The following is a 23,936-nucleotide window of genomic DNA, read 5'->3' as shown; positions in this document are numbered from 1 at the left end:
AAATTTTCGGGTGCCTGATTGGGATGCGCAGGTCGACCTGTGATGTTTTTCAGAGTTTGGGGTGACGGGGGCGTCAGGAAGCAACCCCTCCCTCCAGACAATTGTAATTCAAGCACCGAGGTGCAACATCCCACATGTCAAGAAAGGGATGTGGGGATGAAACCCTCGTAGCGAAAGTTGCAAAGGACGGGCAAACATCTGCAAGCATCAGAGCCAACATCCTGGAAGCCTGACTGGAGAACTACAACTCCCGGCAGCCCTTGCGAGCAGCGCCTGGGGTGTCCCGGGATTCCTCAGTGCCTGGCCTGCTGGGGTGTGTAGTCCGCTTTTACGGACTCATGGAGCCGGTGACCGCCAGTGGTTCTTTGCTGGGCGAGATCCGTGAGTGTGGGAAGGGGGCGTCCCTCTCCCAGCAGGAATCGCCTCCAATCCCGGAACTCAGCCTTTTCATGCTGCTAGACCTGAGTGGGGCTCTGGATCTTCAGAAAGGCCAGCGCAACGATGCACTTGCTCTATTACTGTGCAAATTTCAAGGGGGAAGGGGAGAAAAGCGTACAGACGCCGCCTCCGCTCTTGACCCGGCATTCAAGCTGCGTTTCCACAACCGTAGTCCTGGTTATTAATTAACCCTTTTGGTGGGGGTGTCCCCAGAGGCATTGCGATCCATAGATCGCCAGCTGCGCTGGGTTTAACGCCAACACTTTCCCCCCCACCCCCGCAAAAGCAAAGCCCCTCTCCCCACAAACGAATGCTCCCGCTCCCGAGTTTAGCGTGTTGTGTGAACGCTTGGGGTGACGCGTGTCGGCCGTGGCCGCGCCGTTGTTTATCCCCTCCTGCCCTGGAAAGGGCCTCGCGGGTCGCGCGTTGCGCTTCTTGGAGAGCTGAGCCAGAAATGCGGCTTGCGAGCCAGGGAAGTTCCCGGCCGGCTTGGCAGGATCCGCGCCCGGGAATCTGCACCCTCGGCTTCTCCTTCCCAGGTCGATCCGGGTTGCAAAGAAAAAGAAAAAAGACGGCTATAGGTTTCTTGGCGTCAACGGGGGGGGGGACCCTGACCCGTTTTGGGGAGGGGGGCGTGAGGGGTGATTTTGAGGGGTCTGGAATCACGTGGGGGTTGCAAAGGCACCCTGCGCAGCTCCCGGACAGAGAAGGGGACGCCGTGGTGGGAAGAGGGAAACGACGGAGGGTCTTTGCAAAGGTAAGAGACCCCCTGGGAATCTGGCCCAAAGCTCCCGGCAATGGGGGGGGGGAGAGAATTCACTTTATTAGAGACTAAGTCAGGGGCAGGCAAGCTGGGCTCTTTTAGGACTGGTGGACTTCAACTCCCAGAATTCCTCAGCCAGCATGGGGGACTTATCGCCCCCTCATGACTGGTGGACTTCAACTCCCAGAATTCCAGGGCCAGCCTGGCTCAGCTTGGNCTGACCCGTTTTGGGGAGGGGGCGTGAGGGGTGATTTTGAGGGGTCTGGAGTCACGTGGGGGTTGCAAAGGCTCCCTGCGCAGCTCCCGGACAGAGAAGGGGACGCCGTGGTGGGAAGAGGGAAACGACGGAGGGTCTTTGCAAAGGTAAGAGACCCCCTGGGAATCTGGCCCAAAGCTCCCGGCAATGGGGGGGGGAGAGAATTCACTTTGTTAGAGACTAAGTCAGGGGCAGGCAAGCTGGGCTCTTTTAGGACTGGTGGACTTCAACTCCCAGAATTCCTGAGCCAGCATGGGGGACTTATCGCCCCCTCATGACTCGTGGACTTCAACTCCCAGAATTCCTGAGCCAGCATGGGGGACTTATCGCCCCCTCATGACTTGTGGACTTCAACTCCCAGAATTCCAGGGCCAACCTGGCTCAGCTTGGAAACCTCTCCCTTTCCCCTTAGCGTGGCTGGCTCAGGAATTCTGGGAGTTGAAGTCCACCAATCACAAAAGAGCTTTAAATCAATCAACCTTTGCCACGCCCCTCTTCCTCCGGCTAGGACTCGCCAGTTAAGGCTTAGTCTTAGCCCGGGAGAGACGTGGTGAAGGTTGGCTCTGGTTTCTAGCAGAACGACAGAACTGTGGATTTTCCCAGGTTGTACCCTTCCTTTCCCTTCCCTTCCCTTCCCTGCCTCAGCGCTGCTTTTCCAAACCGCCGAGGGTGAGAGCGCTTTTGCAGTCCTCGGCTGCTTCCAGGCAGAGGCAGAAGCGCTGCGGTCGCCATTTTGAGCGCCGCTTTGATTGTTTCTGAGGGAAGTGTGCGGGACCTTCCTTCCAGCGACGGCCGTTTAGACTCAGAATAGAGTCAGTTTTGGCCAGAATTCAGTCTGCAGTCTTCTTAAGTCAGCAAATAGAAGCAGCTGCCGCCTTTATTAACTCGGACATAAGGACGGAGCAGGAGGTCGCTTGCTAGCGGCCGCCATTTTGAGAGCCTGACAAACGCCCTCAGGCCATTCCAGAAGGCCAGAGTTAAGGAGCGATATTTCGAAGGTGCTGCTTCTCCAATCCTTGGCAGCTCGCCGCACACCAAGGCTATTACAATTAGAGGCAACAACAACAACAACAACAGCAGCCTCCTTCAGGACGCAATTTCTAAAGCCTTCAGGGAGTGGCTGAGTGCCCGCTTTAACTTCTGCCATTTTCAGCGCCTCTTCCTACCACCAATTTCGCTGCTTATAAGTGTGCTGGCTACCCTCATTAAGTTGATCTTGCTGCCACTAGCAGGCTTGTAAGTGTGCTGGCTACCCCACTAAGGTGGTCTTGTGGCCACTACCAGGCTTGTGATTGTGCTGGCTACCCCATTTGGTTGGGCCGCCATTACTTGCCTCCTGCGACCACCTCTCTGTTGCAAACACATTGAGATTGCCATTTCTGTGATATCTCTGATTTTTTGCAATGGCAGATAAAACCACAGCAGCTCAGAGCTCTCAAGGTGTCTCCAGCAGTCCCTCCATACTGAGGAACTCCAGATCAGCCAAGCAGGAGGCTGCTGGGAAACTCAGAGCCAGAGCTATTGCTGGCAGAATGTCTCCCAAAGCTGCTGGGAAAGAAGCAAGCGGGAGGCAACAGGCATTGGGAAAACAATTCTCCAATGCTGCAGGGCAACAGAAGGAGGCAAAGGTTGGTCAGATATCTTCTGTTCCCATGGAAGCGTCCTGTTTTGACCCTCAACAAGCTCCTTCGGCCTCTGCTACTCCAAGTGCCTGGTCTCCAGAAGGGGAAACAGGTCAGTCCATTTCTCCCATGGCAGAACAGGTGGAACAGGTGGAGATGGTTGACCCTCAACAAGCTCCTTCGACCTCTGCTGCTCCAAGTGCCTGCTCTCCAGAAGGGGAAACAGGTCAGTCCATTTCTCCCATGGCAGAACAGGTGGAGATGGTTGACCCTCAACAAGCTGCTTCGACCTCTTCTGCTCCAAGTGCCTGCTCTCCAGAAGGGGAAACAGGTCAGTCCATTTCTCCCATGGCAGAACAGGTGGAGATGGTTGACCCTCAACAAGCTCCTTCGACCTCTGCTGCTCCAAGTGCCAGGTCTCCAGAAGGGGAAACAGGTCAGTCCGTTTCTCCCATGGCAGAACAGATGGAGATGGTTCCTCCTTCCAGTAAGGGGCTTGGCCTTCAGATCCCTGCTCCTCCGGGTACAGCTGGATCTCTGGGCCCAGAGGCCACATTCACTCCTACAGCAACAGGACTTCGTCTTCCAGAGACTCGGGAGACAGGACTATCAGAACAAATGCAGCTTCTGATTTCTCAGGCTGTTGCCCAAGCTGTAGCTTCGACCCTACACCATAGAGCTCGAACTGAGTCGATAGCATCAGAGGTCCCATCTCACAGCAATGCATCGTACGTCTCCCAGGCGGAAGCAGCCGCATACCAGGGGCCAGTTTCCCCATTCAATTCCTCCAGGAGTAGAAGGTCGTTCACAGGGGATGACGAACAGAGAGAGCTGGGGCTGTCAGAAGATGAGGACTTACCTCCTGATCCCCCAACTTTCACAGGCCTGTTTAATCCGGCCCTCTTTAAATCCTTGCTTCACAAGGCCAGGAGCACTGCTCAACTTGGTCCTGAAGGTATCCCTGAGGCTGAACCTTCCACCAGTCAGGGACCTACCAGTAAGATCTGTTCAGAGCCAACGTTTACCCAACAGTACATTCCCTGTCCTCCCCTTTTCCTCAATGAAGTCCAAAGACAATGGGGAACGCCAGCTCATTTTCCACCTCCGGGGGGGACTGATAAACAGTTATTTAATGTGGCTCCAGCACTGTCAGAGGTGCTAGAAGTCCCCACGGTAGATGAGCCCTTAGCAACAACATTTGTTCCCAACTTCATTGTGACTGGGGATATAGCGGAGGTTCTGACGCCAGAGGATAAGAAAGCGGAGCATAATTTCCGCAAGAGCCACCAAGCCTCAGCATGGGCGGTAAAAGCAGCTATATCAACTTCCTTTTTCGCCAGAATTTCAGTCCTCTGGCTTCGCCAATTACAGGCTAAGATATCACCAGAAGAGGTACGGATGCACCAAGATTTAAACAAATTAGTGGCTGCATCAGAATACATGGCTGACTCATCCTTGCAGGTGGCCAGATTTTCCTCCCAGGCATTAACATCTAATGTTATCTCTCGCAGACTTCTGTGGCTCAGACAGTGGCGAGCGGATTTTAAGTCCAAGTGGCGGTTGGCCTCAACCCCTTACAGGGGAGGCCAGTTATTTGGAGAGGCACTAAACCCTTATCTGACTGGGAAGGGTAAGTGTAAGGTCATGCCCAAACTTCCTAGGAGAGCAGACAGGAAAGCTACCCCTTATGCCCCCAAGCAGTTCTATCGCCCAACCAACACAGGGTCGGAATTCACCCATTACTCCCCTCCTCATTCTCCCACCTCAACCGACACAGGGTCAGAATTCAGCCATTACTCCGGTTCTCATCCTTCCAGACCAGAACCTCAATTCGACAGATCTGGTAACGGGGGCAGAGACAGACAGCAATTTCAGGCCAAACGGCCCTTTCGAGGCGCTAAAGGTCGTCCTTTCAGAAGGTTCTAGTGACACCAGAGGTGCCTCTCCCATAGGGGGCAGATTGGCTCTCTTTGCACACAAATGGGAGAACACCACTACAGATCTCTGAGTCCTCAACACCATCAGATTCGGCCTGACTCTAGAGTTCACCTTCACCCCCCCGAAGCTTTTCATCTCTTGCCCATCATCCAAAAATCCGGTCAAAAGAAGCCTCATGAAAGAGGCCATTCGACATCTCCTGAAGATCCAGACCATAGAACCGGTACCGGTAGGGCAGAAGGGACGGGTTATTTATTCCATTCTGTTCATCTTTCCAAAGGCCTCGGGAGGATTGAGGGCAATTCTGGATTTAAAGAAATTAAATATCCATTTGGCACACAAGAAGTTCAAGATGCAAACGCTCCAATCCATATTAGCAGGCATCAGAAGGGGGGACTTCCTGACGTCCATTGACCTGACGGAGGCCTACCCACACATTCCCATCCTTCCCGGACACCGGAAATTCCTCATGTTCTGCTACGCAGGCCACCATTTTGAGCAAAGAGCTCTACCATTCGGCCTCTCATCGGCCCCCAGAAAAGCCAGATAGTTTCCTCCACTCGCCACCTTCATCTGGGCACGGTGATAGATACCAGGAAGTGCGAGGTTTACCTATCTTAAGTTACGTCGGGACAGTATCCGATCTCTCCTCCATGGAGAATACCCCAAGATGGAATCTCCCTCAGCCAGTGGGTTCTACAACACCCAGAGCCTCATTGCCTGCAGCTAACCGCCGGGCATTTGAAAGGAGACTCCTAACAAAAGAGACCTACTCATCAGACGTGATTACCATGATTCAGGCTTCAAGAAGGCCTGCAACTAATAGAATCTATGATTCCACATGGAAGAATTTCTGTAACTGGTGTGGGAGAGAACAATTACATCCAACTACAATTCCTATTCCAAGAATTTTGGATTATTTACCGGAGGGACTTAAGAGGGGTTTAGCACCCAACACAATCCGCAGATAAGTTTCTGCCCTGTCCACAGTGCTCACATATGGCAACTCAGAGCCCTTGGCTCAACATCCCATGATACGTTCCTCTGTCGGGGGAGCAATCAACAGCAAACTGCCCGTGGTTCACAGATATCCCTCTTGGGACCTGTCCAAGGTCTTACAGGCTCTCACTTCACCTCCATTTGAGCCAGTCAGAACCTCCACCCTACGATTCTGGACTCTCAAGGCCGCCTTCCTAGTAGCCGTTACATCGGCTGGGTGCATCTCGGAATTGGCAGCACTCTCCATTAGAGATGACTTATGTATTTTTCATATCGACAGGGTGGTCCTACGCTTAGACCCTTCCTTCGTCCCCAAAATTAACTCATCGTTTCACAGGGCGCAGGAGCTTGTGCTGCCAGATATTTGTCCTGAGCCGTCCCACGATTTGGAACGTAAATTGCACAATTTGAACGTTCGCAGAGCCTTGCGTCGCTATATTAAGCGAACTGCCCTTTTTGCCAATAACTGAAGCCCTCTTAGTTTCATTCCACCCCTCTTCAAGGGGTCAGAAGGTGACCGCCTCTACTATCGGTAGATGGATTAGGGCTTGCATCGCAGGGGCGTTCCAGACGCACTCCTTGCCAGTTCCAACACGAATCACCGCACACTCCGCAGTGCGGCAACATCTGCAGCAACGTCAACACAGGCGTCCATCAAAGAGATCTGCAAGGCAGCGATGTGGTCGTCGCCTTCCCCATTTGTGAGGCATTATAAGTTAGATACATTCGCCTCAGCAGACGCTTCATTTGGCAGGAGACTCCTCCAAAGGGTAGTAACAGATAGTGGGATACAGGCCCAGACTTCTTCCAGCCCGTGGGAGCACTGAGGCTTTGGTATGTCTCATCTGTGGATCCTCCATTCGTCATGCTGGAGAAGGGCCGTTGCCTTACCTGAACGCCTTTTCTCAGCATGATGATGGAGAATCCACTCCCCCCCCCCCAAGGTCCATCCAGTCCTGTGTCAGGGGAAGTTGAGCCACCACCAGCTTGACAATCATCAACTGCTGTGCCTTCATAGTGACGGGATTCCTAGCCGGAGGAAGAGAGGCGTGGCAAAGGTTGATTGACGTAGTCTCTAGGGAAGAAAGGCAAGATCAACCCATCCATGGATTCTCCATCTTCATGCTGAAAAAAGGCGTTCAGGTAAGACAACGTCCTTTTCTGGTCATTGTTGCAAATGGGGTGTATTCACGTAGAGAGTCAGCCCTGGTGAGGTTCCCTAGTTGGGTCATGAAATGTCTGCAAGACATAACAAAGATTAGAGAGCACCAAGGACTCCTCCTCTTCCTCCTCCTCTCCACAAACCTCACTCCCTTAAACACTGATTACGTTACCTAGTTGGGTCATGAAACGTCTGCAAGAAAACCACCAAGTTCAGAGAGCATCAACCAGTCCTTCCCCTTCCCTCCACAAGCCCCACTCCCTCCCAGCACTGATGATGTTGGGTCATGCAACGTCTGCAAGAAAACCACCCAGCTCAGAGAGCACCAAGGTCCCCACAATCATCTTCCTTCTCCCCTCCCCATGACTAACAGCATCCCTGTGGTCACGTGATCCCCTTTTACTAACTACCATTCAACAACTAAAGTCAATGGGGGAAGCCATATTTGCTTAACGACTGCCTGATTCGCTTAATGACCCCAGTGATTCCCTTAACAAGCATGGCAAGAAAGGTCCTCGCTTAACAACCTCTAGGATTAATGGAAATTCTGGTCATAAATCGAGGACTACCTGTCCTGGTTTGGTTGGGCTCGGATTTTTTTCGTCTCATTCTGGACAGGGACTGTTTTAACCCTCCATCCTCCCTTCGTCTCCCTGTAGCATTTTGGGCCGAGAGGACCCTGGTTCACAAAGCCGCCCGAACCAGGGACATCCATCAGCTCCAAGAACTGATCCGGAACGGCGCCTGCGTCAACCTGGTCACCTACGACTCAATCACCCCCCTGCACGAAGCCAGCCTGCGTGGCCAGACGCGGTGTGTGGAGATCCTCCTGGCGGCGGGAGCCCAGGTGCGAGGGGAGGGCGCTGGGTTGCAGAGGGGTGCAGACTAAAACATCTGGGGAAAGAATGCCAGCAAAGGTTTATTTGGCACCAGGTTTCCCCGGGATTCGGGGTGCAGGTTTCAGATCCCCCCCTCCCCAGACGGCCAGTTAGATGTGGATCCTCCTATGATAGAAGCCGAATCTCATTGCCTTCCTTTGCATGGTTTATTTTATTCTTCTGTGATTTGATTTCTGTTTTGGTTTACGCTCTTTTCATTTCTTCCTCTTTGTGGTTGTAAGCTGCCTAGAGTAGTCCCACAGTGAGATAGGCCACAAATAAATTGATGATGACGACGACGACGATAATAAGAATAAAACAACTACCCATCAAACGTCCAAATCTGCCTATCCCAGGTCCTTGCTAAGGACTCAATAGGTAGAGAAAAATGCTACACCCAATCTGAACATCTGGCTGACTGTGTGAATAATAATAATAATAATAATAATAATAATAATAATAATAATAATAATAATAATAATAATAATAATAATAATAATAATAATAACAACAACAACAACAACAACAACAACAACAACAACAACAACAAAACAACAATAATAATTCTACTCTGCTCTATTCTATACCTTCTATCCTATTCTATTCCCTTTCTATTCTGTTCTGTTTTCTATTCTATTCTGTTTTCTATTCTATTCTTTCCATATATTCTATTCCCTATTTTCTTTTCTGTTCTATTCTATTGTTTTCTATTCTATTCATCTTTTTTTTAAAAATGGCTGAATTCCATAGGTAGGTTAACCAACACAAGTACCAGATTGAGTGTCTGATCCCTTTGATTCCTGGTGGTAGTTAGAACGCAGTAATCCTCAACGTACCACAATTCATTTAGTGTCCATTCAAAGTTACACCGGCATTGAAAAAAGTGACTTATGACCATTTTTCACCCTTACAACTGTTGCAGCCTCCCCATGGTCATGTGATCAAAATTCAGACGCTTGGCAATTGACTCATATTTATGACTGTTGCAGTGTCCCAGGTCATGTGATCCCTTTTTACGACCTTCTGACAAAGTCAATGGGGGGAAGCCGGATTCACTTAACAACCGAGTTACTAACTTAACAACTGCAGTGATTCACTTAACAACGATGGGAATCAAGGTCGTAATACGGGGCAAAACTCACTTAACAACTGTCTCTTAGCAATGGAAATTTTAGGCTCAATTGTGGTCATTAGCCGAGGATTTGCTTGTACCAAGTGCGAATCCTATTCAAAAATGGCTGAATCCCAGGTAGGTTCACCATGAGATGCACCAGGCTGAGGGTTTGATCCCTTTCTGCCACAGGTGGATGCCCAGAACATCGATGGGAGTACCCCGTTCTGCGATGCCTGCGCCTCGGTAAGCATTGACTGTGAAAAGTCCTCCTGTCCCACGGGGCCAAGGTCATCCCGCCCTTGTATATAGCATCGCCTCTCCACGAAGCCTGCTTAAACGGTAAAGTGGCTTCTGCAGGGTTGACGGAGATCCCATTGCCAGCCCTGGGAGACTGTGGGGTGGGGGTTTCTGCTCGCCCAGAATCCAGGAGAAGAGCTGTCGAGCATTCCGGATTCCATTCGGATCGCGGTTCCCTGCCTGAACCCTGCATTTGCCTTCCTGCGCCTCGAGGTCTGACCCAATGAAATTTAGGAGTTAGGGATCTGTGGATTTGTTTATTTACGATGCAAGACTGAATCACAAAAATTTAAAATACAACACACAGTTAATACATACTTAGGTGGCTATGTCTAGATCTCTCTGTCTGTCTTCCTTTCAATCTTGTCTATTTATCCATCCCTCTTTCCATTCATCCATTCTCTCCATCCATTCTGTCTATCTGTCTTTGTCTATTTACCTACCTATCTGTCCATACATACATACCTCTGTGTATTCATCCATTGTCTATCTCTCTCTCTGTCATCTATCGATCTACCTAGTCTGTCTGCCTGAATGTCTGTCTATCCCCTGCCTGCCCGCCCATCCATCCATCCATCCATCCATCCATATCTATCTATCTATCTATCTATCTATCTATCTATCTATCTATCTATCTATCTATCTATCTATCTATCTATCTATCTATCTATCTATCTATCTATCTATCTATCTATCATCTATCTATCAACTCTAAACAGCTAGTCCTCCCTTAATGACTACAATTGGGCCCAGAATTTTGATCGTAAGCCATTGCAGTGGTTAGAGGAAAGGACTGGCTGGGGAATTCTGGGAGTTGAAGTCCACCAGCCTTAAAGCAGCCAAGGTCGGACATCCCTGCCGCTTTAGAAGATGGTGTGTATTTGCCATTGAATGTTGTTTAATGCCCTTTTTCTTTCCCCCAACCCTCCAGGAACCCCCCTGCGGCTCTCTCAGCTTTGTCGTCTTAGCCTCCGTCACGCTCTCGGCCGAAAAGCCCTGGAAAAGATCCCCCACCTCCACATCCCTATGAAATTAGTTGAATTCCTCTCCTACAGTCAGTGAGCTGTCCACGGCCCCCGTCTAAGGAACCCCCCCCCCCNCCCCCCCCCCCAATCATCACCCTGCAAAGTTCGCCTTGTGCTCTTCCGAAGCCACCCTCGTTTGGAACAACGTGCGACTTTTCTCAAACGACTGTAAATAGAAATGTTAAAACCGTGGCTGGAAGCGGATTACCTAGTGGTCTCCTTGCCGGCTCGGCGGTTGCTTTGAGTGTGTTGGTAAAAAGCTTTAGCACCCACTGGTATGTGTGTGGTTGATCACCTCTACGTTGGAGAGATGAAGCAATAACTTACCGAAGCCTGATGGGCTAGCTCTGTTTTGCATCTTGGTCTAGATGTACTCCGCAGCCTTGTTAAGTGGAGTTTGCCCCATTTTACGCCCACCCTTGCCACAATTGTTAAATGAATCGCTGCGGTGGTTAAGTTAGTGGCACCATTGTTAAGGGGATCTAGCTTCCCCATTGATTTTCCTGGTCAGAAGGTCGCAAACGGTGATCACGTGACCCCGGCCGGGGATACTGCAACCGTCGTAAAGATGAATCGGTTGACAAGCATGTGAATTTTGATCCCGTGACACTGGAGAGGCTACAACGGTCGCAAGTGTGAAAAACGGCATTTTCCAGTGCCGTTTGTTACTTTGAATAGTTGTTAGTCAAGGACTACCTGTATTAAAATTGTTTTATTTGTAAAATGTATGCATTTGTTTGTGAAGTTTAATTATTTCCAAAATGTATATATGGGTAATATTTATTTGTAAAATGGGCTAACTCATAGATTTTGCAAATGAATAAATCAATGTTGCCAATAAATAAAAATGCATTGTACAAAGAAATAAATATTACCATTAAACGCATAACAAGAGACAAATCAAAGCCCACCAGCACCCATTACAGGTCGGCCCACGTGTGGAACCCCTGAAAAAAGGCAGAAGTCTAAGAAAGCGCAAAAGGCAAATTTTTGGGTGCCTGATTGGGATGCTCAAGGAAATCCCGTGATGGTTTTCAGAGTTTGGGGTGACGGGGGGGGGCCGTCAGGAAGCAACCCCTCCCTCCAGACAATTGTGATGCCATGAATTCAAGCACCGAGCTGCAACATCCTGCGTGTCAAGAAAGGGACGTGGGGACGGAACCCTCGCAGCGAAGGTTGCAAAGGACGGGAAAATATCTGCAAGCATCATCACAGCCACCATACCTGAAGTTAGTCTGGAGAACTACAATTCCCGGCAGCCTTTGCGAGCAGCGCCTGGAGTGTCCCGGGATTCCTGTCTGCCTGGCCTGCTGGGATGAGTAGTCCGCATTTATAGAGCCGGTGGCTCTTTGCTGGGCGAGATCGGTGAGTGTGGGGAGGGGGCGTCCCTCTCCCCGCAGGAATCGCCTCCGGTCCCGGGGCTCAGCTTTTTCATGCTGCTAGACCTGAGTGGGGCTCTCGATCTTCGGAAAGCCCAGCGCAACGATGCACTTGCTCTATTACTTTGCAAATTTAAAGGGGGAAAGGGAGAAAAGCGTACAGACGCCTCCTCCGCTATTGACCAGGCATTCAAGCTGCGTTTCCACAACCGGCTAGTCCTGGTTATTAACTAGCCCGTTTGTGGGGGGGTCCCCAGGGGAATTGCGATCCATAGATCGCCAGCTGGGCTGGGTTAATGCCAAGACTTCCTCCCCCCGCGGAAAGCAAAGCCCCTCTCCCCACAAACGAATGCTCCCGCTCCCGAGTTTAGCGTGTTGTGTGAACGCTTGGGGTGTCGCGTGTCGGCCGTGGCCGTGCCGTGGTTTATCTCATCCTGTCCTGGAAAGGGCCTCGCGGGTCGGGCGTTGCGGTTCTTGGAAAGCTGAGCCAGGAATGCGGCTTTCGAGCCAGGCTTTTCAGGATCCGCGCCCGGGAATTTGCACCCTCGGCTTCTCCTTCCCAGGTCGATCCGGGTTGCAGAAAAAAAGAAAAAAGACGGCTGTAGGTTTCTTGGCGTCAACGGGGGGGGGGACCCTGACCCGTTTTGGGGAGGGGGGCGTGAGGGGTGATTTTGAGGGGTCTGGAGTCACGTGGGGGTTGCAAAGGCGCCCTGCGCAGCTCCCGGACAGAGAAGGGGACGCCGTGGTGGGAAGAGGGAAACGACGGAGGGTCTTTGCAAAGGTAAGAGACCCCCTGGGAATCTGGCCCAAAGCTCCCGGCAATGGGGGGGGGGAGAATTCACTTTATTAGAGACTAAGTCAGGGGCAGGCAAGCTGGGCTCTTTTAGGACTGGTGGACTTCAACTCCCAGAATTCCTNTTAGCCCGGGAGAGACGTGGTGAAGGTTGGCTCTGGTTTCTAGCAGAAAGACAGAACTGTGGATTTTCCCAGGTTGTACCTTTCCCTTCCCTTCCCTGCCTCAGCGCTGCTTTTCCAAACCGCCGAGGGTGAGAGCGCTTTTGCAGGCCTCGGCTGAAGCCTCTCGAGCTATTTATAGCTCCCAGGCACAGGCGCTGCGGTCGCCATTTTGAGCGCCGTTTTGATTGTTTCTGAGGGAAGGGTGGGGAACCTTCCTTCCTTCCAGTGAGCGCCGTTTAGACTCAGAATAGAGTCGATTTTGGCCAGAATTCATTCTACAGTCTTCTTAAGTCAGCAAATAGAAGCAGCTGCCGCATTCATTAACTCGGACATAAGGACGGAGCAGAAGGTCGCTTGCTAGCGGCCGCCATTTTGAGAGCCTGACAAACGCCCTCAGGCCATTCCAGAAGGCCAGAGTTAAGGAGCGATATTTCGAAGGTGCTGCTTCTCCAATCCTTGGCAGCTCACCGCACACCAAGGCCGTTAACAATTAGAGGCAACAACAACAACAACAGCAGCCTCCTTCAGGACGCAATTTCCAAAGCCTTCAGGGTGTGGCTGAGTGCCCGCTTTAACTGCCGCCATTTTCAGCGCCTCTTCCTACCACCAATTTCGCTGCTTATAAGTGTGCTGGCTACCCCATTAAGTTGATATTGCTGCCACTAGCAGGCTTGTAAGTGTGCTGGCTATCCCATTAAGTTGGTTGGGCCGCCACCACTTCTAGCCACCACTTGGCTCCTGGTTACTGGGATCACCTCTGTTGCAAGCACGTTGAGATTGCAGTTTCTGTGATATCTCTGATTTTTGCAATGGCAGGTAAAACCACAGCAGCTCAGAGCTCTCAAGGTGTCTCCAGCAGTCCCTCCAGCCCGGGGAACACCAGATCAGCCAAGCAGGAGGCTGCTGCCAAACTCAGAGCCAGAGCTATCGCTGGCAGAATGTCTCCCAAAGCTGCTGAAAAAGAAGCAAGCGGGAGGCAACAGGCATTGGGAAAACAATTCTCCAATGCTTCAGGGCAAGAGAACGATGCAAAGGTTGGTCAGATGACTTCTGTTCCCATGGAAGCCTCGGTTTTTGACCCTCAACAAGCTCCTTCCACCTCTGCTGCTCCAAGTGCCAGGTCCCCAGAAGGGGAAACAGGTCAGTCTATTTGTCCCATGGCAGAACAGGTGGAGATGGTTCCCCCTTCTAGTAAGGGGCTTGGCCTTCAGATCCCTGCTCCTTCGGGTACAGCTGGACCTCTGGGCCCAGAGGCCACATTCACTCCTACAGCGGCAGGCCTTCGTCCTCCAGAGGCTCAGGAGACAGGACTATCAGAACAAATGCAGCTTCTGATTTCTCAGGCTGTTGCCCAAGCTGTAGCTTCGACCCTACACCAGAGAGCTCGACCTGAGTCGATAGCATCAGAGGTCCCATCTCACAGCAATGCATCGTACCTCTCCCAGGCGGAAGCAGCCTCATACCAGGGGCCAGTTTCCCCATTCAGTTCCTCCAGGGCGTTAACAGGGGACGACGAACAGATAGAGCTGGGGCTGTCAGAAGATGAGGACTTACCTCCTGATCCCCCAACTTTCACAGGCCTGTTTAATCCGGCCCTCTTTAAATCCTTGCTTCACAAGGCCAGGAGCACTGCTCAACTTGGTCCTGAAGGTGGCCCTCAGGCTGAACCTTCCACCAGTCAGGGACCTACCAGTAAGATCTGTTCAGAGCCAATGTTTACCCAACAGTATATTCCCTGTCCTCCGCTTTTTCTCAATGAAGTCCAAAATCAATGGGGAACGCCAGCTAATTTTCCACCTCCGGGGGGGACTGATAAACAGTTATTTAATGTGGCTCCAGCGCTGTCAGAGGTGCTAGAAGTCCCCACGGTAGATGAGCCCTTAGCAACATTGGTTCCCAACTTCATTGTGACTGGGGATATAGCGGAGGTTCTGTCGCCAGAGGATAAGAAAGCGGAGCATAATTTCCGCAAGACCCACCAAGCCTCAGCATGGGCGGTAAAGGCAGCTATATCAACTTCCTTTTTCGCCAGAATTTCAGTCCTCTGGCTTCGCCAATTACAGGCTAAGGTATCACCAGAAGAGGTACGGATGCACCAAGATTTAAACAAATTAGTGGCTGCATCAGAATACATGGCTGACTCATCGTCGCACGCGGCCAGATTTTCCTCCCAGGCATTAGCATCTAATGTTACCTCTCGCAGACTCCTGTGGCTCAGACGGTGGCGAGCGGATCTTAAGTCCAAGTGGCGGTTGGCCTCAGCCCCTTACAGGGGAGGCCAGTTATTTGGAGAGGCACTAAACCCTTATCTGACTGAGAAGGATAAGCGTACGGTCATGTCCCATCTTCTTAAGAGACCAAACAGGAGATTTATCCCTTACCGCAAGAATTCATTTCCCACAACCGACACAGGGTCGGAATTCAGCCAGTACTCCAGTCCTCATCCTCCCAGACCAGAACCTCAATTCAACAGATCTGGTAACAGGGGCAGAGGAGGCAGACAGCAATTTCAGGCCAAACGACCCTTTCGAGGCGACAGAGGCCGTCCTTTCAGAAGGTTCTAGGGACACCAGAGGTGCCTCTCCCATAGGGGGGCAGATTGGCTCTCTTTGCACACAAATGGGAGAACACCACTACAGATCTCTGGGTCCTCAACACCATCAGATTTGGCCTGATTCTAGAGTTCAACTCCACCCCCCCCGAAGCATTTCATCTCTTGTCCATCATCCAAAAATCCGGTCAAAAGAAGCCTCATGAAAGAGGCCATTCGACATCTCCTTGAGATCCAAGTCATAGAACCGGTACCGGTAGGGCAGAAGGGATAGTTTTTTTTATTCCATTCTGTTCATCGTTCCGAAGGCCTCGGGAGGGTGGAGGGCAATCCTGGATTTAAATTTAAAGAAATTAAATATCCATTTGGCACATAAGAAGTTCAAGATGCAAATGCTCCAATCCATATTAGCAAGGCGTCAGAAGGGGGGACCTGACGTCCATCAACCTGACGGAGGCCTACCCACACATTCCCATCCTTCCCGGACACCGGAAATTCCTCAGGGTCTGCTACGCAGGCCACCATTTTGAGTACAGAGCTCTACCATTCGGCCTGTCATCGGCCCCCAGAGCATTTACGAAGGTCCTGGCGGCACTGGCCACGCATCTCAGGACAAGTCTGGTGCGTGTCTAGTGTTACCTGCACAACATCCTCATTCAATCCTCAGTCCAATTGGCTTAATCAGAACTGTCATTGTCCATCAAGACCCTCCAGGACCACGGATTTTCAGTAAATTTTCAGAAAATCCAGATAGTTCCCTCCACCCGCCTCCTTCACCTGGGCACGGTGATAGATACAAGGAAGTGCAAGGTTTACCTGTCTCAGGAACGTTGGGACAGTATCCGATCTGTCTTCCGTGGAGAATACCCCAAGATGGGATCTCCTTCAGCCAGGGGGTTCTACAACACTCAGAGCCTCATTGGCTCCAGCTAACTGCCGGGCATTTGAAAGGAGACTCCTAACAAAAGAGACCTACTCATCAGACGTGATTACCATGATTTAGGCTTCAAGAAGGCCTGCAAGTAATAAAATCTATGATTCCACATGGAAGAATTTATGTAACTGGTGTGGGAGACAACAATTAGATCCAGCTACAATTCCTATTCCAAGAATTTTGGATTATTTACCAGAGGGACTTAAGAAGGGTTTAGCACCCAACACAATCTGCAGACAAGTTGCTGCCCTGTCCACAGTGCTCACATATGGCAACTCAGAACCCTTGGCTGAACATCTCATGATACGTTCCTTTGTCAGGGGAGCAATCAACAGCAAACAGCCCGTGGTTCACAGATATCCCTCTTGGGACCTGTCCAAGGTCTTACAGGCTCTCACTTCATCTCCATTTGAGCCCGTCAGAACCCCCACTCTACGATTGTGGACACTCAAGGCCGCCTTCCTAGTAGCCGTTACATCGGCTGGGCGCATCTTGGAATTGGCAGCACTCTCCATTAGAGATGATTTACGTATTTTTCTACGCTTAGACCCCTCCTTCATCGCCAAAATCAACTCATCGTTTCACAGGGCGCAGGAGCTTGTGCTGCCAGATTTTTGCCCTGAGCCGTCCCACGATTTGGAACGTAAACGGCACATCTTGGACGTTCGCAGAGCCTTGCGCCGGTATATTAAGCAAACTGTCCCTTTTCGGAACCCTGAAGCCCTCTTCGTTCCAAGATGACTCACTGCACACTCCACTCGCAGTGTGGCAATTTCGGCGGCGGCGGCAACATAAGCGTCCATCAAAGAGATCTTGCAAGGCAGCAACGTGGTTATCGCCTTCCCCATTTGTGAGGCATTATAAGTTAGATGAGTTTGCTTCAGCAGACGCTTCATTTGGCAGGAGACTCCTCCAAAGGGCAGTAACAAATAGTGGGATACAGGCCCAGACCTCTTCCCGCCCGTGGGAGCAGTGAGGCTTTGGTATGTCTCATCTGTGGATCCTCCATTCGTCATGCTGGAGAAGGGCCGTTGCTTTACCTGAACGCCTTTTCTCAGCATGACGATGGAGAATCCACTCCTCCCCCCCCCAAGGTCCCATCCGGTACTGTGTCAGGGGAATTTGAGCCACCACCAGCTTGGAAGATCATCAACTGCTGCGCTTTTGTGGTGACTAGGGATTCCTAGCCGGAGGAAGAGAGTCATGGCAAAGGTTGATTGACGTAGTCTCGAGGGCAGAAAGGCAAGATCAACCCATCTGTGGATTCTCTGTCGTCATGCTGAGAAAAGGCGTTCAGGTAAGACGACGCCCCTTATGATGATGGTTGCAAATGTTTGGGTGTATCCACGTAGAGCAGACAGCCCTGGTGAGGTTCCCTAGTTGGGTCATGAAATGGTCTGGAAGAAATAACCAAGATTAGAGAGCAACAAGGACCCTTGCTCTTCCTCCTCTTCACAAACCTCACTGATTATGTTACCTAGTTGGGTCATGAAACGTCTGCAAGAAAACCACCAAGTTCAGAGAGCAGCAAGGGCCCCACAGTCCTTCTCCTTCTCTCCACAAACCCCACTCCCTCCTAGCACTGATGATGTTACCTAGTTGGGTCATGAAACGTCTGCACTAAAACCACAAAGTTCAGAGAGCACCAAGGGCCCCACAGTCGTCGTCCTCACGACTAACACAGCATCCCTGTGGTCACGTGATCCCCTTTTACTAACTGGCATTCAACAACTAAAGTCAATGGGGCCCCAGTGATTCCCTTAACAAGCATGGCAAGGAAGGTCCTCACTTAACAACCTCTAAGATTAATAATGGAAATTCTGGTCATAAATCGAGGACTACCTGTCCTGGTTTGGTTTGGCTGGGCTTTTTTTCCTCCCATTCTGGACAGGGACTGTTTTAACCCCCATCCGCCCTCCGTCTCCCTGTAGCGTTTTGGGCCGAGAGGACCCTGGTTCACGAAGCTGCCTGAAGCGGGGAGATCCATCTGCTGCAAGAACTGATCCGGAACGGCACCTGCGTCAACCTGGTCACCTACGACTCGATTACCTCCCTGCACAAAGCCAGTCTGCGTGGCCAGACGCGGTATTTGGAGATTCTTCTGGCCGCCGGAGTCCAGGTGCGAGGGGAGGGCGCCGGGTTGCAAAAGGCTGCAGACTAAAACATCTGGGGAAAGAATGCCAGCAAAGCTTTATTTTGCTCCAGATTCCCCCGGGATTCGGGGTGCAAGTTTTCAGATTTGCCCCCCCCCCAAGACGGACAGTTAGATGAGGACAGAAGCCGAATCTCATTGCCTTCCTTTGCATAGTTTATTTTATTTTTCTGTGATTTTATTTCTGTTTTGGTTTACGCTCTTTTCATTTCTTCCCCTTTTTGGTTGTAAGCTGCCTTGAGTAGTCCCACAGTGAGATAGGCCACAAATAAATTGATGATGATGATGATGATGATGATGATAAAACAACCACCCATCAAACGTCCAAATCTGCCTATCCCAGGTCTTTGCTAAGGACTCAGTAGGTAGACAAAAATGCTACACCCAGTCAGAACATCTGGCTGACTGTGTGAATAATAATAATTCTACTCTACTCTACTCTACTCTACTCTACTCTACTCTATTCTTTCCATATATTCTAATCTATTCCCTGTTTTCTATCCTGTTCTGTTTTCTATTCTATTCTATTATTCTTTTTTTAAAAAAAAACAAACGGCTGAATTCCATAGGTAGGTTAACCAACACAAGTACCAGGTTGAGTGTCTGATCCCTTTGATTCCTGGTGGTAGTTAGAACACAGTAATCCTCAAGGTTCCACAGTTCATTTAGTACACCGGCATTGAAAAAAGTGACTTATGACCATTTTTCACACTTGACTGTTGCAGCCCCCCCAGGGTCATGTGATCAAAATTCAGACACTTGGCAATTGACTCACATTTATGACTGTTGCAGTGTCCCAGACTCATGTGATCCTTTTTTACGACTTTCTGACAAGCAAAGTCCATGGGAAAGCTGGATTCACTTAACTGTGTTACTAACTTAACTGCAGTGATTCACTTAACAACGGTAGGGATCAAGGTCGTAATACGGGGCAAAACTCACAAGTCTCTCACTTAGCAGTGGAAATTTTAGGCTCAATTGTGGTCTTAAGCTGAGGACTTGCCTGTACCAAGTGCGAATCCTGTTAAAAAATGGCTGAATCCTAGGTAGGTTCACCAAGAGAGGCACCAGGCTGAGGGTTGGATCCCTTTCTGCCACAGGTGGATCCCCGGAACATCGATGGGAGTACCCCGCTCTGCGACGCCTGTGCCTCGGGAAGCATTGACTGTGTGAAAGTCCTCCTGTCCCACGGGGCCAAAGTCAACCCGCCCTTGTATATAGCGTCACCTCTCCACGAAGCTTGCTTAAACGGTAAGGTGGCTTCTGCAGGGTTGATGGAGATCCCGGGGCCAGCCCTGGGAGACTTGGGGGGGGGGGTTCTGCTCAACCAGAATCCAGGAGAAGAGCTGCCAAGTATTCCAGATTCCATTCGGATTGCGGTTTCCTGCCTGCACCCTGCATTTGCCTTTCTGCGCCTCCATGTCTGGCCCAATGAAATGCAGGAGTTAGGGATATGGCGATTTGTTTATTTACGGTGCAAAACCGAGTCACAAAAATTTAAAATACAGCACACTGTTAATACATACTTAGGTGGCTATGTCTAGATCTCTCTGTCTGTCTCTCTCTCTCCCTTTCAATCTTGTCTATTTATCCATCCCTCTTTCCATCCACTCCATCCATCCATCCTGTCTATCCGTCTTTGTCTATTTACCTACCTATCTGTCCATATATGCATACATCTGTGTATTCATCCATTGTCTATCTCTCTCTCTCTCATCTATCGATCCACCTAGTCTGTCTGCCTGCCTATCCTTCCATCATCTGTCTGTCTCTGTCTGTCTGTCTGTCTGTCTGTCTGTCTGTCTGTCTATCTATCTATCTATCTATCTATCTATCAACTCTAAACAGCTAGTCCTCCCTTAATGACTACAATTGGGCCCAGAATTTTGATCGTAAGCCATTGCAGTGGTTAAGCGGCTCACGTCAAAGGACCTGACTTGATTTTTGTAACTGTTTCTAAGATGGTTGTAAAGTGACTCACCACAGTCACTAAGTGGATCATGTTCTTCTGAATAACAGGGTTGGTTGTTAAGCGAATCCATTCTCTTGAATGCTGGAAACCCCACAAAAACTGTTAGAAACAGGCAAGAAACATTGCAGTCATGTGACCACAGGGCATTGCATCCGGTTGCAAATGCTTTCTGTGTGTGTGTGTGTAGATGTAACCTTGAGGATGGGCCTTAAGTAATTTTTTTTAGGTGCTCATAATTTCAAACCATCATTTAGTGAGGACTACATTAATCCATTGAAGGCACCAATGCCTTTTCTATAAGCTAAGGCTACAAAAAAAAATAGAATAACTACTTCAAAACACCTGGGTAGCAAACCTGTGCTAAGAATACAGGTGTTCCTCAACTTACGACAGATTGTTTAGCGACCGCTCAAAGTCAACGGCAGTGAAAAAAATGACTTACGACTATTTTTCACACTTACGACTGGCTTCCCCATTGACTCAGAAGGTCTCAAGAGGGGATCACACCACCCCAGAATGTTGCAACCGTCGTAAATATGAACCGGTTGCCAAGCATCCGAATTTTGATCGTGGGACTCTGGGGAGGCTGCCGTAGTTGTAAGTGTGAAAAAGATCGTCATAAATCCCTTTTTTTCGGCGTCGTGGTAGCTTAAAACGGTCGCTCAATGAACCGTCATAAGTCAAGGACAACGTGTAATCCCATTAAGAGTTTTAGGCAATTAAACCACAACAGCCCCAGGAATCTGTTCTTAACCTGAACCGGAGAGGACAGACTTCCGGGAAGTTGGCGTGAAATCAGCTTTAGCTGTCTCTCTTTGGAATGAGCGGGGGATCCACGCCAGCGTTCAATGAATGTTCTTCCTTGATCTGACTCTTCTCTAAGGCAGCGCGGAGTGCGTCTGTCTTCTGATTGAGGTCGGCGCGAACCTGGAGGCCCACGACTGCCATTTTGGAACGCCTCTGCACGTGGCGTGTGCACGAGAACACCTGGTTTGCGTGAAGTTATTGCTGAACGCAGGTGTGGTGCTGTGGGGTCCCCAAGGAATGAGGGAGAAGTAATAATAATAATAATAATAATAGTAATAAAAAATTGGAAGGGACCTTTGAGATCATCTAGTCCAACGCCCTGCTCAGGCAGGAAACCCTATACTATTTCAGAGAAATGGCTGTTCAGTCTCTTCTTAAAAACTTCCAGTGTTGGAGCATTCACCGCTTCTGGAGGCAAGTTGTTCCGTTGGTTAATTGTTCTCGTCAGGAAGTTTCTCCTTAGTTCCAGAATGCTTCTCTCCTTGATTAGTTTCCATCTGTTGCTTCTTGTCCTGCCTTCAGGTGCTTTGGAGAGTAGCTTGACTGCTTCTTCTTTGCGGCAGCCCCTGAGATTTTGCAACACTGCTATCATGTACCCCCTCGTCCTTCTCTTAACTAAACTAGAGTAGACATATCCAATTCCAGCAACCGTTCCTTATATGTTTTAGCCTCCAGAAGTACTGGATTAATTCCACGCTACCCAACCAGATTCGGGAACCCCCAACCTGGTCTTCCAAGGTTTATTCTGCCTTACAGGATATGGATTGTTTATGAAGATTGAATGTAGTTAAGACATGTATAAACTAAAAATGTACTGATAAATGTAATAATGATTTTATTGAGTTAATATAATTAGAAATGCACTAGTTTGAATACGACACAGTAAATGTTAAGGGAAAAAGAGAAGAAATATCTGATGTTGTAACCTGAGATTTGCACTAAAGATTTTGTTACGGAACTATTGATTAACCCAGTCCCCACTCAAATGTAAAATTGGAAAATTAGTAAAATATTATATATATAAAAAAAGGTTTATCCTGCCATAGTCTAAATGAGCATTGAGTCTAATCAGCAAGCCTTTTCCTTACATACAAGTAGTCCTCTACTTACGACCGCAATCGGGGCTGTAAAATTTGTCCTTCAGCAATGCAGTCATTAAGCGACCTATCCTGTCCCCGACACACTTAACAGCTGTGCCAAAAAGGTCGTAAAATGGGACACAACTCACTTAAACTGTTTTGTTTACCAACAGAAATTTAGTCTTCCATTATGGCCGTAATTTAAGGACTACCTGTGTGTGGCCGCTAAAAATCTCCACTGAATTGATGATAATCTCTGACTTTCTCAATTTCCATCCCGGCCTGCAGGAGCCAACGTGAACACAGCCAAACTTCACGAGACGGCCCTTCACCACGCCGCCAAAGTTCGAAATGCTGACTTGGCGGAGATGCTGATCGAATTCGGAGGAAACGTTTACGCCCGGGACAACCGAGGGAAAAAACCCTCCGACTACAGTCAGAGCAACAGCTCGGCAAAGTGTTTTGCATATTACGAAAGTGAGTCAATTTTGCCAGGAAAACGTGTTGTCTGTCTTCTACCTGTCTCATACAGGTGCGCGAGAGCGAAGGTTCGTTCTCCGAGCTTCTCTGAACGTTTCGTGACAAGGCTACATCACATTCTTCAGCGGAGTTTTGGTGCTGTCAGTGTCGCTGTTCTGTTGATAAGGGCTCCAGGCGTGGGTGGGTCCAGTGAGGGTCTTGTGATGGGTCAGGTGTGAGTCATCAGTGATGTTGTGATTCCTCGCCAGCCCATGGATCCGGCAGCTGAGTCTGAGGAATCAGAGGAGGAGGAGGAGGGGCCTGGAGTGACATCAGAGTCAGAGGAAGGCTCTGAGGAGCTCCAAGACTTACAGTCAGACGAGGAGCTTGGGCCCTCTACTCCCGCTCAGATTGAGACACAGCTGTGCTTGAAGGCTGAGTTGGACAGTGATGAAGAACAGCTGGGACAAATCCTGGATGCACCAATGTGCACAAAAGAGAAGCAAGTAGGACAGAGGAATGCAATGGGGCGGCTCCAAAGGCAAAGGAGAAGGCATTAGGAAAGCCAAGCTTTGGCTGCATAATAAAAAGGAAGGTGTGGGAGGTGCTGGGTGGCCGAAGACAATCGTTCATCTTTAGGATCGAGTTTCTATGAAGTGTGTTTGTTTGCCTTGGACGCTGTCTCAGGTCTGTGAGAATAAAAGGGGTTGGTTTTTTCCTGCAGTTCCAGCCTGCATGATTGGAAGAGGGGTTTCGCCTTTTGAGCATAACAAGGATTCACATGGGCTGAGACAGAACAAGTGAGAGGCTGGTGATGGGTCTTCTGATGGGGAGGTTACATCAGGTCAGGATCCTTGGGAAGTGAACTGCCGGTAGCGGGGGATTGCGCGGGATGGTTGAGGGTCAATGCCGCCCCTGGTTGGCTGTGCGATTGATTTGGATTCTGAGGGATGCGAAGGCTGGTTGTAGGTCAATGTGTCTATGGATAGAATATAGAGAATAGAACAGAATAGAGAATAGAATAGAGCAGAATAGAATAGAGAAGAGAAGAGAATTGTAGAACAGAAGAGAGAATAGAATAGAATTACAGAATGGAATGAAATGGAATAAGCAGAGTTGAAAGGAACCTTGGGGGTCTTCTACCCCCTTTATTT

At 49.7% G+C, this 23,936-nt stretch overlaps 3 protein-coding genes across 4 annotated transcripts in view; all 3 read left to right on the top strand.

Annotated features, from left to right (window-relative positions):
* Positions 1-2,525: 2,525 nt before the first annotated feature.
* LOC107294491 lies at positions 2,526-5,035 on the top strand. 2 transcript variants are annotated; one of them, XM_015823723.1, is made up of 2 exons: positions 2,526-3,220; positions 3,545-5,035. In XM_015823723.1, exons 1-2 carry the CDS (start codon positions 2,861-2,863, stop codon positions 5,003-5,005), a joined length of 1,821 nt encoding a protein of 606 aa, XP_015679209.1. In that variant the 5' UTR covers positions 2,526-2,860; the 3' UTR covers positions 5,006-5,035. The 2 variants fall into 2 exon arrangements, 1 of the variants encoding a protein (XP_015679209.1); XR_001549045.1 differs by lacking the exon at positions 3,545-5,035 and adding an exon at positions 3,335-3,351 and having other exon boundaries at positions 2,990-3,220.
* A 157-nt stretch (positions 5,036-5,192) lies between these two features.
* Positions 5,193-23,936, top strand: part of LOC107294487 (60 kDa lysophospholipase-like) — a 32,666-nt gene continuing 13,922 nt past the window's right edge. The window contains exons 1-4 of the mRNA XM_015823721.1: positions 5,193-5,240; positions 5,503-5,558; positions 7,149-7,159; positions 7,838-8,025. Coding sequence (XP_015679207.1) covers positions 5,193-5,240; positions 5,503-5,558; positions 7,149-7,159; positions 7,838-8,025 — 303 coding nt within the window. The remainder of the gene's footprint in view (positions 5,241-5,502; positions 5,559-7,148; positions 7,160-7,837; positions 8,026-23,936) is intronic.
* LOC107294485 (ankyrin repeat and SOCS box protein 13) overlaps positions 21,341-23,936 on the top strand; it is a gene marked incomplete at its 5' end in the record, with an annotated part of 3,806 nt that continues 1,210 nt past the window's right edge. The window contains 2 exons of the mRNA XM_015823719.1: positions 21,341-21,455; positions 22,612-22,800. Coding sequence (XP_015679205.1) covers positions 21,341-21,455; positions 22,612-22,800 — 304 coding nt within the window. The remainder of the gene's footprint in view (positions 21,456-22,611; positions 22,801-23,936) is intronic.

Source organism: Protobothrops mucrosquamatus, unplaced genomic scaffold (genome assembly GCF_001527695.2).
Source record: "Protobothrops mucrosquamatus isolate PMUCROS unplaced genomic scaffold, P.Mucros_1.0 scaffold1967, whole genome shotgun sequence".
NCBI classification, from domain to species: domain Eukaryota; kingdom Metazoa; phylum Chordata; class Lepidosauria; order Squamata; family Viperidae; genus Protobothrops; species Protobothrops mucrosquamatus.
The sequence above is the reverse complement of the archived record's forward strand: the minus strand, read 5'-3'. Positions and strand labels throughout refer to the sequence as shown.